We start from the raw sequence: 15,545 nt of genomic DNA on the forward strand, positions 1-15,545 counted from the left end.
ACAATATCACACAATTTTGTCTTGATGATGTGATGTTTATTTCAGAACCACTTTCTTTTATCTGTTTTACCCAAATTTTCCACAGCTGCCTAATCAAGTATTTTAATAGTTAACACCAAGGGCATTTGTCATAACCTGCGGTATTTGCGATGGACAGAAACGGTCATATATCTTCGAAATGAAGATTTTGTCAATATTTCAAGAGAGAGAGACAGACAGAGAGGGAACAGGGTGAGTGGTAAAGACGAAAGATTTTACCTTCAGCCATGCTGCTCCTCTCTTTCCCTCCTCAATGTCTGCTAAAGAGCGACCAGGCAATCACTGATGAGCCAACATATTGCTGCGGGGTCACCGGATATTTGCTAAATTAACAGACCCGTCCATAATAAATGTTACGACATAGTTGACACGTGTCTGGGCGGTTATACCTGGGCCCATACTTGTAGAACTGCATATTTAACCCGAGGTTGTAAAGACCGTAGCTGTTCACGCCTGAGCCCAACATTACTGCCACATACACCGCAATCAAAGAGAGAATCAGTGTTTTCCTAAAATAATGTACTGGTGTCTATGAAACTGACACTACGACATATGAACGTATGAAAAAGTACTTTGTCGCTTATTTGAGAGAGAGAGAAGAGAGAGGAAGAAAACATATCTGCATTAATGCAAAACACTACAACTTTACTAAATAAAAAATCTGTTCTACTAAAATATTGTGATAAGACGTTCAAACATGATAGAGAAAGCAGCCACTAACCTTACATAAAACCCCATAACATATCTTGATGGTACATAAACAGCTGTACAAACACAACAATTAATGCACCTTGACAACCATCCGTTTTATCAGAGAACTGTAGTCATGCAGTTATTATTAAGTTAGCATTAAGGACAGACACCTTGGTAATTAAATGAACTTTGAGAGGAAAACAAGTTTTATTGCAACATGTCGCACATACCTCCTTGGATGTTTACATACAGTTCTAGATTAAAATGTGTGAAAAGTACATTTATACTCTCTTGCCTGGGCAACTGAAATTTTGGCCCTATTATTTTCCTTATACGTTGTGAATCAATACTATATTCATTTAAATGACACATTGTTCAAAAGATTGGTATGCATTCAAACGTATTTTCATTTGAGAATATAAGAGATATAAAACTGCGCACAAAGAGTATTGCAATTAGTCAAATATTTACGAAATATCTAGGGAATTGGACAGTCTCTTGCAGTAAAAAATGACATACAAAAACATTTTGCAAGAATTCAAGGTAATTGTCTTTTATTTATATTGTCTCATGGCTAATTCACTTTATAGTCGACAGTTGCCTTGAGAGACAAATATCCCATGCTCTGGAGAAATGAACTGACAGAGACTTATCCTTGGATTTTGTCTTAACACGCAATGGATGTCTGAATCAATTTTAGTATTTTTGTCATAACTATTTCAAATGTCAAAAACCACGTGCGAGGAGTTATGGAAAGACCTAATCTATGGTTTTGACGCGGGAAAAGTGAGGACGCTGCGACCACAGTATTTATCGCCTTCTACAAACGACGCGCCACGTGCTGCGCCGACCCCCCATGACGTTTCCTTGACGACACAGTTAATAACGCTGACTCCGTCGACACTAGAACAGTATGTGCTAGTTTCGTAGTGGATCTTGAGAGTTTTCTGGTTGAAGATATTTCGGCATGAATAATAGTTGTTTTTATTCTTCACCCCACTGCGATCACAAAGGGGGATGACGTAGTCACCGTAGAAGATCTTGGCACCCCGAGGCAGCGTCCTGTTAAATGTACCGCCGGCAGAGATGGCTTCGTTCACCATGACCACCCAACCTGAAGGATAGATCGATGTATATCTACTTAACGTTATTAAAATATATGTTTATACTCACTTTTATTAGAATGAATATATTGCGACCTGAGGTACATTACAGTGTCTCGATTATGGCGACAACAGGACATTGCCGTTTTCGATTTTACCTGTTTCTCATCCGTGATGATAAACATCTGGTATGAAAATATCTGTGCCTATGTATAATAAGTATCTGTGTGTAAATGCATATGCGTGCGTGTGTGTGTGCGTGCGTGCGTGCGTGCGCTCAGTGCATTTGTGATTGTGCTTGCAAGTATGTATATGTGAACTGGTGTACGTTTGTGAATTTACACCTGTGAGTGAAATAGTAGTAGTAGTAGTAGTAGTAGTAGTAGTAATAGTTTATGTGCTGTCTACGGACAACACAGAAATAATGTCATATGATGCACATGGTCAATATCGGGCTACAGAAATAACCGTACCTGCTTTAGAAATCGGGGCGTTAAAGAACTCCACCTTGTGGGCCTTGCTGGCCGACACAAAACGGTTCCTGGTAGCAGAGTCCACTATGAAGGCTCTGAAGGTTAGTGTGCCGTCATCGCTTGTAACTGCCTTGGTGCCATCTAAGTAGGCGTCATCCTCTACACTAGTGAAGTCAATACCGTATTTTGTCTGAAAGAAAAGCAGCGGAAGTTGAAACACACCTGATTAGGTTAATAATATTGCAATTTGTTAATTTGAAATAAGGCGTGAGATAATGTGCAAATAATAAAAATATTATATTAAACAAACCATTAGCAATTTAATCAAATTTTGATTTTGAACAGAGTTCCGTTCTTATTCAGAACAGAAAAAAGATTGGGGTAGGTAAGTGTTAAGATTGAGGAAGTTTGGTGGTGCTCTTCCATGTTTTTGCAGATTTCTTTCTCGATGAATTTTTATCCTCGGGTTATATTTGAACTACGGAAGCTCACTCAAAATTTCTACTAGCGTTTGACATCCCTATTACATTTCTAAATGTTTTCTGTTACCTACACGCTATCATCATTAAACTCCAATTATAGACAAAAAGTTGTTTACTCTTCAAAGATGTTTTTTGTGGTCGGAAACCATGAAGATGTATTCAGACAAGGATCATTATGGAACGACAATCATGAGAACTCACGTCGCCATTTGGCAAAATAAAAGTAAGGTATCATAACAAGGCAGACGGTTTAAACCTTTATTAAGCAACCCCATCGTCAGACAACACTAAGTTCTGATTCCAGTCTACAAATAAAAGAAGACAAAATGAATGGATTCTACCTTTAGCCATGCGGTCGCCATTTTCCCCTCCTGAATGGCGTCTGCTTCAGTTCTGTTTGCCAGTTGGTGATGAGCCAAAATCTCACTGCGGTTGTTGCCAAGGTATTCATCGCTGCTTCCGTCCATAACGAAAGTCAGGGCATAGTCGTAGCAGGGCGTGGCTTTCCTAGCGCAGGTGTCATGGCGGCTTTTGTAATAGTAATATAGCCCAGCGTTCGCCAGTTCTATCAGGCCGAGGAAGCAGACCAAGAGCCACACCCGAGTGCTGCAGAGAAGGACAAGATAACACTTTTGAAAGACAGCGATATGCTCTAATTGGTACAGCGAGATGAAGGCTCTAGTGGTTTCAACATAATGGAGGACAGTTCTGGACAGTTTATGTGCATATATGATGAAAAAATTAAGGAGGTTAACATCTTTTGGGGAATAAAAATAATCTACCACAGGTACATCTTATCGACATTCCGAGCGTCCCTACCCTTTTCGTAAACTGTCGGTATCACCAGTACCAACTGCAGGCCTACCATGGCCAAAACGTTTTCGCTTTTAAATGAAATTTGAAGCTTAGGGTTTGGTTTATTTTAGTTCTGGCCATTTTCTCCTCAAAATATTACATTTTCCCTAACACAATTAAAAGTTTTCCAAATTCAACAAAACTTATCAATTAATTATTCCCTTAACCCGTATTTCTTCAAAATATCTCTTCGCCCTATGACAGAGCTTACCTTAGAGCAGCGTCCATGTCGTGAAGGTGAAGTTTTGATAAGATACTTCAACAACATTGCATCAAAATCTTCATTTATAGACATCTGTACGCTCCGTTAATTACCTGATCGGCAACCGTATCGACGTTCTTTTCCACGTCTGGCAAACTGTCAAAGCAGACATTAGTTAGGACTTCTGGCGCCTTTCAAAGCATTACACAAGAGATAAACACGGTGACTTGCGAGTTTTAATGTCTTGCTTTATTTTAAGAAATACGTCCCTGGACAAGGGCAAAAAAGTCAATAAGGTGTTTTTGTTTGTAAAAACCAAATTTTGCGATGGCCACGTGTTTTGAGTGGAATAATATATAATATATAATTTATAAAAGTCAATAATATATATATATATATATATATATATATATATATATTATAGGGGTTTCATTCGGATATAACGCATTAAAAACGATGTCACTTAGGATACAAATATATGAGCGAATGGAAAAGGTAAAAACTAACTTGTACACCTAGCATTGGCAGAAACTCATCTCTATAATAGAAGTTCGCAGCCTTCGCCTTCAACAACACTTTAATATGTCACCTTGCCTATACACTTCGTGACTTAACAAACCAGAGAATTTGAAAAGTGACACGTTGGGAATGGCAAGTAGATGGCTGATTTCAATGTAAACAACATAACCGGAGTTAGTCAGCACTTTTATTCCCATTCCTCAATGTGAGAAGCCTGACGATTATCCAAAATTAGCTCAATGTTTTCACACGACAGGGGTTAAATTTCGTTGACACGTGTTTAGCATTATGAAATGGTCAAGTCGTGCGTGTGTCTACATACACACTCAAACAGGGTGGTCGATAGTGCGGAAATAAGCCTGCACTTTAAGCTAGACTAAACATTGGGCATTCTTCATTTCAAGAAAAATCCATGGTCCTTCACTTTACGGGACTCTGTACTTTAGGATTTTTTTTTCCTGTCAGATTATGCAGCCAGACTGTGAGACTTAAGACACACTAATTCCATAGTTATACGGCCTTGAACAAACCAGTTTACCGCCTGATGACATCTGATGGCAAATAACACGTCGATATTTATAAATTTCACGACCACCTGAAAATTGTAAATTGTAAATTGTTGTTTAATAACACTACATACTACGTACACATATTTAATATTTTCCGCGTTTCGTTAGTATAGCGGAAAATTATAGTATTCACGATTTGTGATGTAAAAGAAGGTCTGTGGAGATGTTTGGGTGGATGACGCAATGAGGTACAGTTATGAGTAGTAGTTCAATGCATGTCCAATGAAGATTGGCGTGGGAGGACAATGGGGTCATACATAATGACAGGCGGGCTGCAACGACGAAAAAAAAGACACATTTCATCTAGGTATGTTTTCCCTTACTTCTGTCGAATTATAGTCTAATCAATTTAAAACTCTTCAGCATTGCGTATTCATGATCGCTGACATGATCGCTAACAATGTACGTCCATATATACGTCCATATATATATATATAAACAGACAAACTCAAATCAACAAATCAATAAGAACATCAAGTGGCGTCGATGTTTTCAGTTTATTTGCATTTCAGCTAGCACTTTACTAAATGTTACTTTCAATTAATTAAATAAAATGTCATTCAAATCCACTCATGTTATTTTTGATATTCATTAAACATTTGACATGCCTTCTTCCCCGCCATATTGATATTGATTAAGTTATAGTTACAGAGACGGCAGTGAACAGGATAGGTAACACGTGCAGGCGGGCTTCCAATGGACTGATAACAATGTACTAACATTGATAGTAGCAGTCAGCATCATCTTATGCAGCTGGCATACAGGTATTGCAACATCTTGATGCTGGTTTATTCTTGTTAACTTTTCAAGAGTCATGGTGATATATAATAAGAGTCATGATGTCTGTACATGCATAATACACTCTTGGTCAAAAAGGTTGTCCCACTCACTCCGCGGATCCCCCTTCAAATAATCCTGCCATGTAAACCCCTAAGAACCACAACCAAATGATTCATCATGATTTTGTAAAGGTTAAAATTCAATTGTATTAAAAGTTCAGATATCCAAGTATAATGTTCAATTAGGACAACACGCGTGGAAGAAACATCTCTCTTATAGAGTGATCAAGTTCATCATCTACAGGTGCTTTCTTTACGATAGCGGTTATGCTCAAAAGAGTAAATTGTATAAATTGGCTGATATTTGCAGACGGCGCTCAGTTCAATTGCATCCAATCATATGTAAGGTAGGAGTTAAAGGGGTAGTTCAGAGAAAAAAATTAAAAAATTAAAAATTAAAAATTAAAAAAAAAAAAAATACACGATATTCGTGCCCGGGTGAGTATAGCCTTAGGTTTTTAGATGTTCTTTACTTTTGTAGTTGTTGTTATTGTCATTCCCGGAAGAGGTGAGAGAGCAAAGAGTAGAGGTGGATTTGGTGGACCCGGTGAGATTGGCTGAACTTGCATTCTGTGGGACTAGCAACCAACAGCGGTGTAACCTAGTCCCACAGAATTCTGTGGGACTAGCAAACCAACTGCAAGAACCCTGACCTTGATATTGTGTTCGCAATGGACAGCAGTTCGAGCATCAGTGATATGGAGTTTAATATGCAGAAATATGCAACGGAGTTAGGTTAAATAATTCTCCAAAGAAACTAAGTTTTACTTTGCCGAGTGCCTTTCTCACCCGTCAGTGATATTACCTTGGGATATGTCTAATGTGTTTTAATTATTTTTGTACGTGATAAAAACAAATATGTGGGATTGTTGGCCCATTTTGATTTTGATCTTTCTTTGTACAGCGTGGTTTAATTTTAACCATGTTTTTAGTTCCTCTTAGGCAGGCTATTTCTTTACGTCTTTTATAGAGGGTGATATACAGTGAACATGACGTGATAAAGCCACATCAAATATTTCATGTTTTGTACCATTACAGTAATATATTTGATTTTATATATTTTTATAGCCATTATCACAGCTCGTGGTATGTATTGACGACAGGCATTCCTTAATTTCTCAGATGATCGGTGAATTCATCGAAAGGCATATTCCCATTGCTCTTGATGAAACCCGGGTCGGTGCGTTGGCGTTTGCTACTGATGTGGTGAGAGTTCGAGCTAAATGAACTCTCTGATTTTGCCGCCGTTCAAGGTCACATCGATGCGATTCACGATAGAAGTAAGTCTCTCTCCCTCTCGCCCCCCCCCCTCTCTCTCTCTCACACACACGCACACACACACACACACAAACATACATATGTGCGTACACTTACTCTCTATCTCTCCTTCTTTCACTGTCTCTCTCTCTTTCTCTCTCTCAAACACAAACACACGCTGTTATACCCCGGTCACATCTTCAGGCCCGGCCACATCTACGTACAAAGCGCACAAGGTACGGATGCATTGCGCATGAAAGTAAGCCAACTGCGCTGTTGTGAGACCAACTTTTGACAAAAGTTGCAGATTATGTAAAAACCAACCAGTGGAGTTTGTTTTCTTGGTTACACATTTATCGTTTTATTCATTGGGTGTTGACAAGATACTTTTTCTACCATATTGTATCGGCCGAGACATGTATAGACTGAGAGGCAAAACACGCCAATCATTGGAATGGCGTAAACAGCTGCGAAAGTCCTGTCCATAACCAGGTGGGGAGGCAGATGACGTCATTCCCCAGGCATCCTAGGGGGTGACGCCATATCTTTATTTTTGTCAAAATCCTTACAGTATAGAAAGAGCAGTTAGAAAGTCATACTTAATCGACCTTGCATGATTCAATTTAGCGACATCGGGTTGGAAATAACTCGCCACATGATTTAGGATTAATTTATCATTTTTCATGTAAATGGCTAGGTACTTACGTTTTAAGCCTTGAATTGAATTAAATATTATTTTTAATTAATGGCAGCACACCGGCACATTCTTGCCAAAAATAATGTTAAAATGGTACGAGAATTAAACCGTTGCTGACAGGTCACACATATAGGAAACAGCAAAGATAATACGTAGGTTTTTTCAAGTCTCGTGACAAAGCCAGGTCCAGCGAGGTTCCGCGGGATTTGAAGTGGAGAGGGTCAGATATATAGAAGGCATTGCGGCAAGGAATAAAAGATAACGGAAACTTACCCATTGAATTTTGTGGTTGTTTATTCCTTCTGTAGACCTACAGTCTCTGTACAACAGTAAACGTATTCAACGTGTTCTGTGTATCACTTTGGTAATTCCCATTACTTTGTACAGGTGACATAGCACTCAAAGTCAATAAAACAGTGCAAATGGGGGTGTCACCTTCCCACGTTTAAAAGACACAAGATATGGGGCATTTCACTATATTATGACTTAGTGAGATTTCTGACCTTATTGGCCATATTGCAAAAGTCGAGTTTAGTTAAGTCATTTTCACGATGTACCTGCTTAAACCCCCGTTTTTGTAACATACGTTACTGACGCTTTTCTAATTTTTTGTCTTCAACATATATAAAATGAGTTATAAAGGCTGAAAACCCTGGTAATTTGTTTATTATATTGAAAGGTGATGTATATCCAACTTTTTATGCTAATTTGTTTTTCCATCGAAGCATATTAAGTTTTGCTTTTATTTGGTAGAAAAATGTCGCCAATTTTTTAATTTTCAATACCCTATATTTAAAACATAGTAGTAAATTGCCGTACGATACATTTATAAGCAGCTACATTTATTTATGATGAATAGGAAATGTTATAATATATAGGAATAATCAAAACTTTCACTCCAATAAAGGTTATCTGAAAACAAAAAGGATTTTCACCCTGAAATTGTTTGGTCATTTAAGGATGTAACAAACGTTACCTATCATATAATTTGAGTGCTTACAGTATACTCTGGCTTCTTTCATAATTTCAATATTTGCTGATGAATGAAGAAAATATATCAACAAGTCAGAAAAAGTGTCTCAGATTTTGGCATAATTTGATTGTCAAAGCTGATTTGTAACATACGTGATGTAACATGCGTTACCTACATTTTCAAATTATTCCTTGTAAAACCCTTCCCCCCTTATCTGTGATCACATGATTAGTCACATGAGTTGAAGACGCCATGCTGTTTCTCAGCCACTAAATACAACATGCCTTCGTAGAAGGAAAACCTAGAAATACTCTTCCATATTCTAAGGTAAGTACCACTATTATTTGAGTTTCAAAAATATTATATCAATCTTTCTGAAAAGAAACATTTCATATGTAGATTAGTTTGGAGAAGTGCTTGCAAGACATAAACTTATTTCATTAGCTTGAAATGTTTTTCCTCTTGGAATTGTAGGGCATTCAGTGAAAGTAACATACGTTACTTTTGGTAACGTATGTTACTCTAGTTATAGCTAGATTTCTTAGTATATATTGAACAATAAAAAGATAAGAAACCTTGAATTCCTGTAGTATCTGAGATTGGGAGTCAGTTCATCAATTAAACTCGGGCCATTAGTAGGAAAAATTATAAGAACTAAATGGGAGAAAGCATGGGAAAAATTTACGCAATAAAGAATAATATTAATTGAACAATATTTTTTTTCGGTATTTTTTTTCTTCCTGAAATATTGGATATTTGGTTAGAAAAGGATGGATTGCATATACTTATCATAAAAATGAATAAAAATAAGCTAAAAGTAAGATATGGCTTAGTTTTATTGTACAAAATACATTCCTGTTGGTCTGGTAACGTATGTTACAAATCTCTTTTTCTATCAATTTAGGTCAAGATGCCGCTTTCAAGAGCAGAAATCCAAAAGAATTATAGGGAGAGGAAGAAAAGAAATGAGAGGAAAACATACCTTGCCAAAGAGAGGGCACGGCAAAAAAGAAATTATGTCCCAATAGGAACTTTAACAGAAAGAAAGAGGTCAAAAAGAAGAGATGAAGTAAAGGAGTGGGTAAGAAAGTGCAGGCAGAAGAAAAATGTTGAAAATGCTGCAATCGACGTTCCAAACCCTGTAGAGTCCACAAATGATACCAGTGGTTATGAAACAATGCAAAGTGACCATAGCACTGGACTCATAGTAAGGTTACCGAATCGTAGAAATGGACCCAGAAAGAGGCTAAGCAAAGCATTGAGAAAAAGCAGAGACAAGTTAAAATCTTTGAAAAAGGAAAATGAAGGTCTAAAAAAGAAAGTAAAATGCGTTCAAAGGAAGATGCAGAGAATGAAAAGAAAGATGAATATACCAGCATGTCCAAACACACCTAGAAGTAATATGAAGAGACTCTTTCCAAAATCAAAGGGTTTTGGGGGCGAAAGAGTTAGAAAACAACTACTGCTAACAAACGTCATCACGGCTGAGGCTTCAAAATTCAAGCATGTAACAACAAGCAATGCAAAGAAGAGGCAATTGTATGGTAGTTTTGCTGGAAAACTGTTAAAAAAGTACAGATGTATTTCACATTTTAGCAAGTCAGCAAAGATTAACAGAAATCTAATATCTAATATAATACGTAAAGGTACCGACACAGCAGAGATTAGAAAACGAACAGCATACAAATTCAGGAGAGAGGTAACAGCATTTTACGTCCGCGACGACAAAAGTATAATGCAGCCCAGAAAAAAGGAAAAAACAAAAAGAATGTTCAAATTCAGTAAGCGGGATGTGAAATTGGTTGAAAGTAAATTCAGGCATAATTGAGCATCATATTTCATCATGTGTAACATACGTAACTTTGGTTTTTATGAAGTGAGTAAGGAACAGGTTTTATGATGTTTTTCTGATGGTTATGTTTAATGTTTCCTCCATTAAGCAATGGAGTGTTTAATTGAAATTCGTCATGTTTTCCTGTGACATCATTTTCATGTTGGCAATTCAATGCAGAAAAGATCCATTGCTAAATTAAGTAACATACGTTACAGACTTTCTTAGTATATAATTGAGAGATTTTATATGCATCACGATCACCATATCAGTTTAAAAGGTTCTGAGTAACTCAGGTTTGTTTGTTAACAATGTGAAATTACTTTTGTTTATTCTTTTCTTCCACAGTGATTATAATAAAAAGGATAACTCAACATAAATAGTGTACTTATGTTCAAAAAGTAAAAATAAGACCACCAGGAATTGTTAGAAAATGTGATTTGACATATAAAATGGTGTATTTTGATCTAAATATGAACAATAAGTGTAAAGCAAAACAATGACTTGATAGACTCAATTACTTGAACCATTCTGTAAAATTGAGGCATTATTACTTGATGTATGAAACATACGTTACTTTTCCTACCTTTTAATTTTTTTGTCCAAAAATGAAGAAGACAATGTAAATTTGTGAAATCAAATCATTTTATTTCTCTTAAATATTTGTATGAAAAACAAATATTGTTTTTTTTAAGTTAATACATTATACATTAAAGATATTGATATTTAATTCTAGTCACTTTGTTTGAATTTCTATTTTTACGTGTTTATTGTTTTTCATTGATTATTGTTGTGAGTTATAAATGAAAAAAATAAAATATCATGCTCATTTGAAGGTTTGTTTTGTGAAACAAATATACAAGCTTCAAGAATAAAAGAAGTTTTTGAGTTAAGCTAAAAGAAGAAATAATTTATCCACTATATAGAGACAGCCTTGACATGGTCACGAATGTTACATTGTGAAAAAAGAGCAAAAAAACTGCCATATTTTAAAGCTCGATTGTTAAAATACGGAAAGAGTAATGTTGAAACTGTTTCTGGGCAGTGTTCCCGAGCTATAGGACTATGTTTTCCTAAGAGATGAACATTATGTGGGGTTGGTCATATGAGCACATTTTTCAAAGTGCAATTGCACTGTTTTATTGACTTTGAGTGATAGGTCCCATATACTAACTCCAATACTCCGACTAACCGTAATCTGTATTAATCACATGGGAGCCCGGGCGTACATTCCTTGGACTTCCATTCCTGTTACACCGGGACTTACGAAATATCCTCATTCAAGGCTTTGACGCAGGGAAAGTCAACACATTGCGAATAGAGTATCTATTGCCGTCTTCTATAATCAGCACCCTGCGTGCCACGCCAGTCCCAAACGACGTCTCCTTGACAACACAATCAATAACGAAGACGCCATCAACACCTAAAGTGTACGTGGCACTTTCGTAGTGGATCTTCAGTGTTGACTGGTTGAAGATATTGCGGCATGAAGGATTGCCGTAGTAGTTGTTTTTACTCAGTCGGGTTTTGCTCTTGTTTCCAGTGCTATCACAAAGTGGAATGACGTAATCGCAGTAGAAAATATTGTTTCCCTTTGGTAAAACCATGTTAAAGGTACCGCTGGCTTGATAGGCGTCGTTCACCATGACCATCCAGCCTGAAAGATTAATACACATGTTATCATAGACGGAGTTTGAACTTGGTGGTATACTACGGAGGCACGTGTACAATGATAAAACTGCATTAATGTGTATGTAAACTTATTTTTTTCTTCTTTCAATATGATATTTAAAAGCTCTCTCCGCGGGATTTACCTGCCAAAATGAATTTTCTTGGAAAAAAGGTAATCGAGAATCTGTACTCGGTACGTTCCTTCAGTTGGATTCGATGCCTTATTCTACTTGTTCTACTAAAAAATTTAGTCACTTGGAAAGTCATGTCCTCTTTTTTCACATAAGGCAATGGCCCGATTTTTGTATTGCGACCCTGCACCATGACATGAAAAATGTAGGTGCCCGTAAACGTAAAATTCAGGTCGTCTTTCGAAAAATCCAGAAGATGGCTTACGTCCGGAGCCTAGATTAACTTTTATTTATGGGGGATACAGGGTATAAATATGGCTGTAGGGGGATTTTCTAACGTGGGGAGAGTATCTATACGTTTTCCCCGTACAGTCATATTTATGTAGATATATGTGTGTGTGGACCAAACCAGTTTGCGTCTGTCTGTCTGTCTGTCTGTCCGTCTGTCTGTCTGTGCATTGTTCGATGCGCGTTTGTGTGTATGTGTGGCATACGATGGGCACAAACAAAAAGTTTAATTATCTCCTATACATGTACATAACCGGCTGTGTTCACTTACCTACATCAGAAATTGGGGCGTTAAAGAATTCCACCTCATGTTGTTTGCTGGCCGATACCAGTCTGTATCTGACAGCAGGGTCCACTATGAGGGCACTGAAAGTTAAGGAGCCGTCAGGGCTTGTTACTGCCTTGGTGCCATCTAAGTACACTTCGTCCTCCACATCGGTGAAATCGATGCCGTATTTCGTCTGAAAGAAAAGCAACGGTGTTGAGACACAATATGTGCTGATATCTAAGCGTGAAGGTTAACATTGACAGTGACCCCGATAAAATAACGATAACGATAAACTCAACATATTTTTTATACCACAGATTTTGATTACATTTTAACCTGTGTTAGTTGTTCTACTTTACAAGTCTGTTGAAAATAGAAGTAATTTCAGTTAAATTTTGATTAAAATGAACGGAGTGCTTTCGAAAAAAAATTAGTTGGAACAAAAATCAAATCAAAATTACCCCATACCTTCAGCCATGCGGTCGCCATTTTCCCCTCCTGAATGACGTCAGCTTCATCCCTCCCGGCCAATCGGTGTAGGGCCAGAATCTCGCTGCGGTTGAGGCGAAATAAATTGTCTGTTCTTCCGTCCATAATGTAGGTGAGCACATTGTCATAGCAGGGGGTGGCACTGTTAGAACAGGTGTCACGGCGGTCGTTATGTATTGGTCCACGTCCAGCAGTCACCATCCCCACGATGACGATGACGAGGAACGAGGCTACAATAAACACTTTGATGCTGCAAAGAGTGACAAGGTGATACTTTGAAATGACAGTGACATTTTTGTATCTGAACAGTGAGATAGTTCTTTCAATACCTAGAATATGACCGCATTCACAACAGCGGAGTAACAGATCTTCGGATCAAATATGGCGACCCACTTAAAAAAAAAAGCTTCTCGAATAAACCGCTAATAGATTGGATCGGGCATATTTGATCCGCGGATCTGTATGTCCTCTGCTGTGAATGGCGTACTACCCATCCATTATTTAAAGTCCGACGCACACATGATTGTTCAAGCTATTGCAAAAGTAACACAGAGGAAGACAAAATTGGACGGCGCGCGTCGCTGTGTATGTGAATGTACATGTATAATGAAAACGGGTATATAGTTAACAGAAGTATTCTGCTCCATGTATGATCGACTCTCCGACATTTTGATATCGTTTCCTTCATTATCACCTATCTTGGAGCCTAATATCGCTTTTAGGTAAAATTTGATTTTTTTACTGCTTTCTCAACACTGCATCGCATTTCTCTAAACGTAATTTAGCTTTAGTCATCAATTACTTAAAAATCAAGTGTATTCTTCAGTATGAACATACGCGACTTCACAAGGAAACCTAACTCGCTCGCGGTTGCCTGGTTAAATTCCACGTTGCCTTGTGCTCACCTTTGAACAGTGTCCATGGCGTGCAGGTGATGCTTTGATTACTTTGACAATAATGCATCTGACGAGACACATATATCGACTGAGCAGGAGTAACATGCTGATCCTTATAAGGGCGGGACCCTGTAGTGAACCAGATGGTTGGTGTCGATATGATGTAATATTGCAATATGTTACACAGCCAGATGAGAAATGTCATATCTTACTTAATACCTAATATTATACATGACTGCAGATGAATGACCATAGTTATTCGGCCTTCCCAAACCCCATTTTTTTATGTAGAGACATCTGATTGAAGATAACCAATCACTTCATTAATTTAAGTGCACTTTTTTCTAACCACCAGGCAAATCGTCCAGAAAGTGGCAAGGTTGGGTTCTCACAGAATACACTCATATTACTCTCAGTTATTCATCTTTATGACTTTATTAGTGTGAAATATTAAAGCTTTGTGTTGCGTTTTTATCGAGATCAGCCCCATGCATATTTAACCCTCACGCGGATAGTCTCGTATGACGCCAGTCAGTGTCCACAGTCTCGTTTTAAGTTATCTAAAATGATTTCCACAAAAATGACTTTTTGCCCCCCACCCCCCACCCCGACCATCTGTCTACTGGAGACGCGGTGACGCCCCTTGCAATGCCGTGCGCCTTTTTAGTTATATCATGGTCGAATTCGAAGCTAGAACATTGTGATAGAAAATTAAATAAAGTAAAGTTCATAAGAACTAGTAGGAGAGTATACAGGACATATGACAGCGGGAATAAAGCTGACTTAGAAAACCTACATTTTTGTTGTTTGTTTGTACTTGATTGGCGAACGTTTTCCCCACTCTTAGCCATTAATTAACGGTGGCAGAAGTGCATGGAATGAAGTTGGAGAATTGAGTTTGATATCTAGGAAGTGAATTTTGAAATGTTTAATAAACTTTATTTTGTAACTGACACATAAACAGTAGCACACAAATGCATAACACCAATTTAAAGTATAAACATACATACACGTGTTTTCCCAACTCTGTGAAGTTAAGTGTACTCTTTCCTAATAATTTTTGTATGTGTTCTATGTTACATTTGCCCAAATTAGTGAATATAAAGCAAACATATTCTAAGCGGACAGCGTGCTCACATGATCGGCGCCATGTTGAAATTTTGATGCCTATGTGCGTATCTTTCGCGCTTGTGTTTGTTTGTGCTTGCATCTCACATATTGTGTAGATTTGAATGTGTTGATCAACGAGTGTAGTTGTCATAACAAATCT

The 15,545-nt window shown here is 37.6% G+C and overlaps 3 protein-coding genes across 6 annotated transcripts in view; 1 reads left to right on the forward strand and 2 right to left on the reverse strand.

Annotated features, from left to right (window-relative positions):
* Positions 1 to 920: 920 nt before the first annotated feature.
* LOC106161792 (uncharacterized) lies at positions 921 to 4,017 on the reverse strand. The gene is made up of 4 exons (XM_087013944.1): positions 3,857 to 4,017; positions 3,132 to 3,396; positions 2,309 to 2,498; positions 921 to 1,846 (listed from the first exon to the last, which is right to left on the reverse strand). The coding sequence occupies exons 1-4, from the start codon at positions 3,871 to 3,873 to the stop codon at positions 1,497 to 1,499; spliced, it is 822 nt and encodes a 273-aa protein (XP_086870070.1). The 5' UTR covers positions 3,874 to 4,017; the 3' UTR covers positions 921 to 1,496.
* Positions 4,018 to 8,743: 4,726 nt separating this feature from the next.
* LOC147761902 (uncharacterized) lies at positions 8,744 to 11,688 on the forward strand. Its single transcript, XM_087013120.1, has 2 exons — positions 8,744 to 9,028; positions 9,606 to 11,688. The coding sequence occupies exon 2, from the start codon at positions 9,612 to 9,614 to the stop codon at positions 10,527 to 10,529; it is 918 nt and encodes a 305-aa protein (XP_086869246.1). The 5' UTR covers positions 8,744 to 9,028; positions 9,606 to 9,611; the 3' UTR covers positions 10,530 to 11,688.
* Positions 11,689 to 11,797: 109 nt separating this feature from the next.
* Positions 11,798 to 15,545, reverse strand: part of LOC106153787 (uncharacterized) — a 211,452-nt gene continuing 207,704 nt past the window's right edge. For all 4 annotated transcript variants that reach the window (XM_087013118.1, XM_087013116.1, XM_087013117.1 and 1 more), the window contains exons 3-4: positions 12,894 to 13,083; positions 11,798 to 12,189 (exon numbers count right to left, since the gene is read on the reverse strand). In XM_087013118.1, the coding sequence (XP_086869244.1) occupies positions 11,813 to 12,189; positions 12,894 to 13,083 (567 nt within the window). In that variant the 3' untranslated portion in view covers positions 11,798 to 11,812. The remainder of the gene's footprint in view (positions 12,190 to 12,893; positions 13,084 to 15,545) is intronic.

This window comes from Lingula anatina, chromosome 5, assembly GCF_051362555.1.
Source record: "Lingula anatina isolate TDL-2025a chromosome 5, LinAna3.0, whole genome shotgun sequence".
NCBI lineage: Eukaryota > Metazoa > Brachiopoda > Lingulata > Lingulida > Lingulidae > Lingula > Lingula anatina.

Bases quoted from the DNA above. Each gene is read 5' to 3' on its own strand.
- LOC106161792 (XM_087013944.1), bottom strand. The intron at 2,499-3,131 runs GTAGAATCCATT...CTTTTCTTTCAG, and splicing joins TGGCGACCGCATGGCTAAAG to ACAAAATACGGTATTGACTT. The intron at 1,847-2,308 runs GTACGGTTATTT...TCTATCCTTCAG, and splicing joins CGCCCCGATTTCTAAAGCAG to GTTGGGTGGTCATGGTGAAC.
- LOC147761902 (XM_087013120.1), top strand. From the start codon at position 9,612: ATGCCGCTTTCAAGAGCAGAAATCCAAAAGAATTATAGGGAGAGGAAG.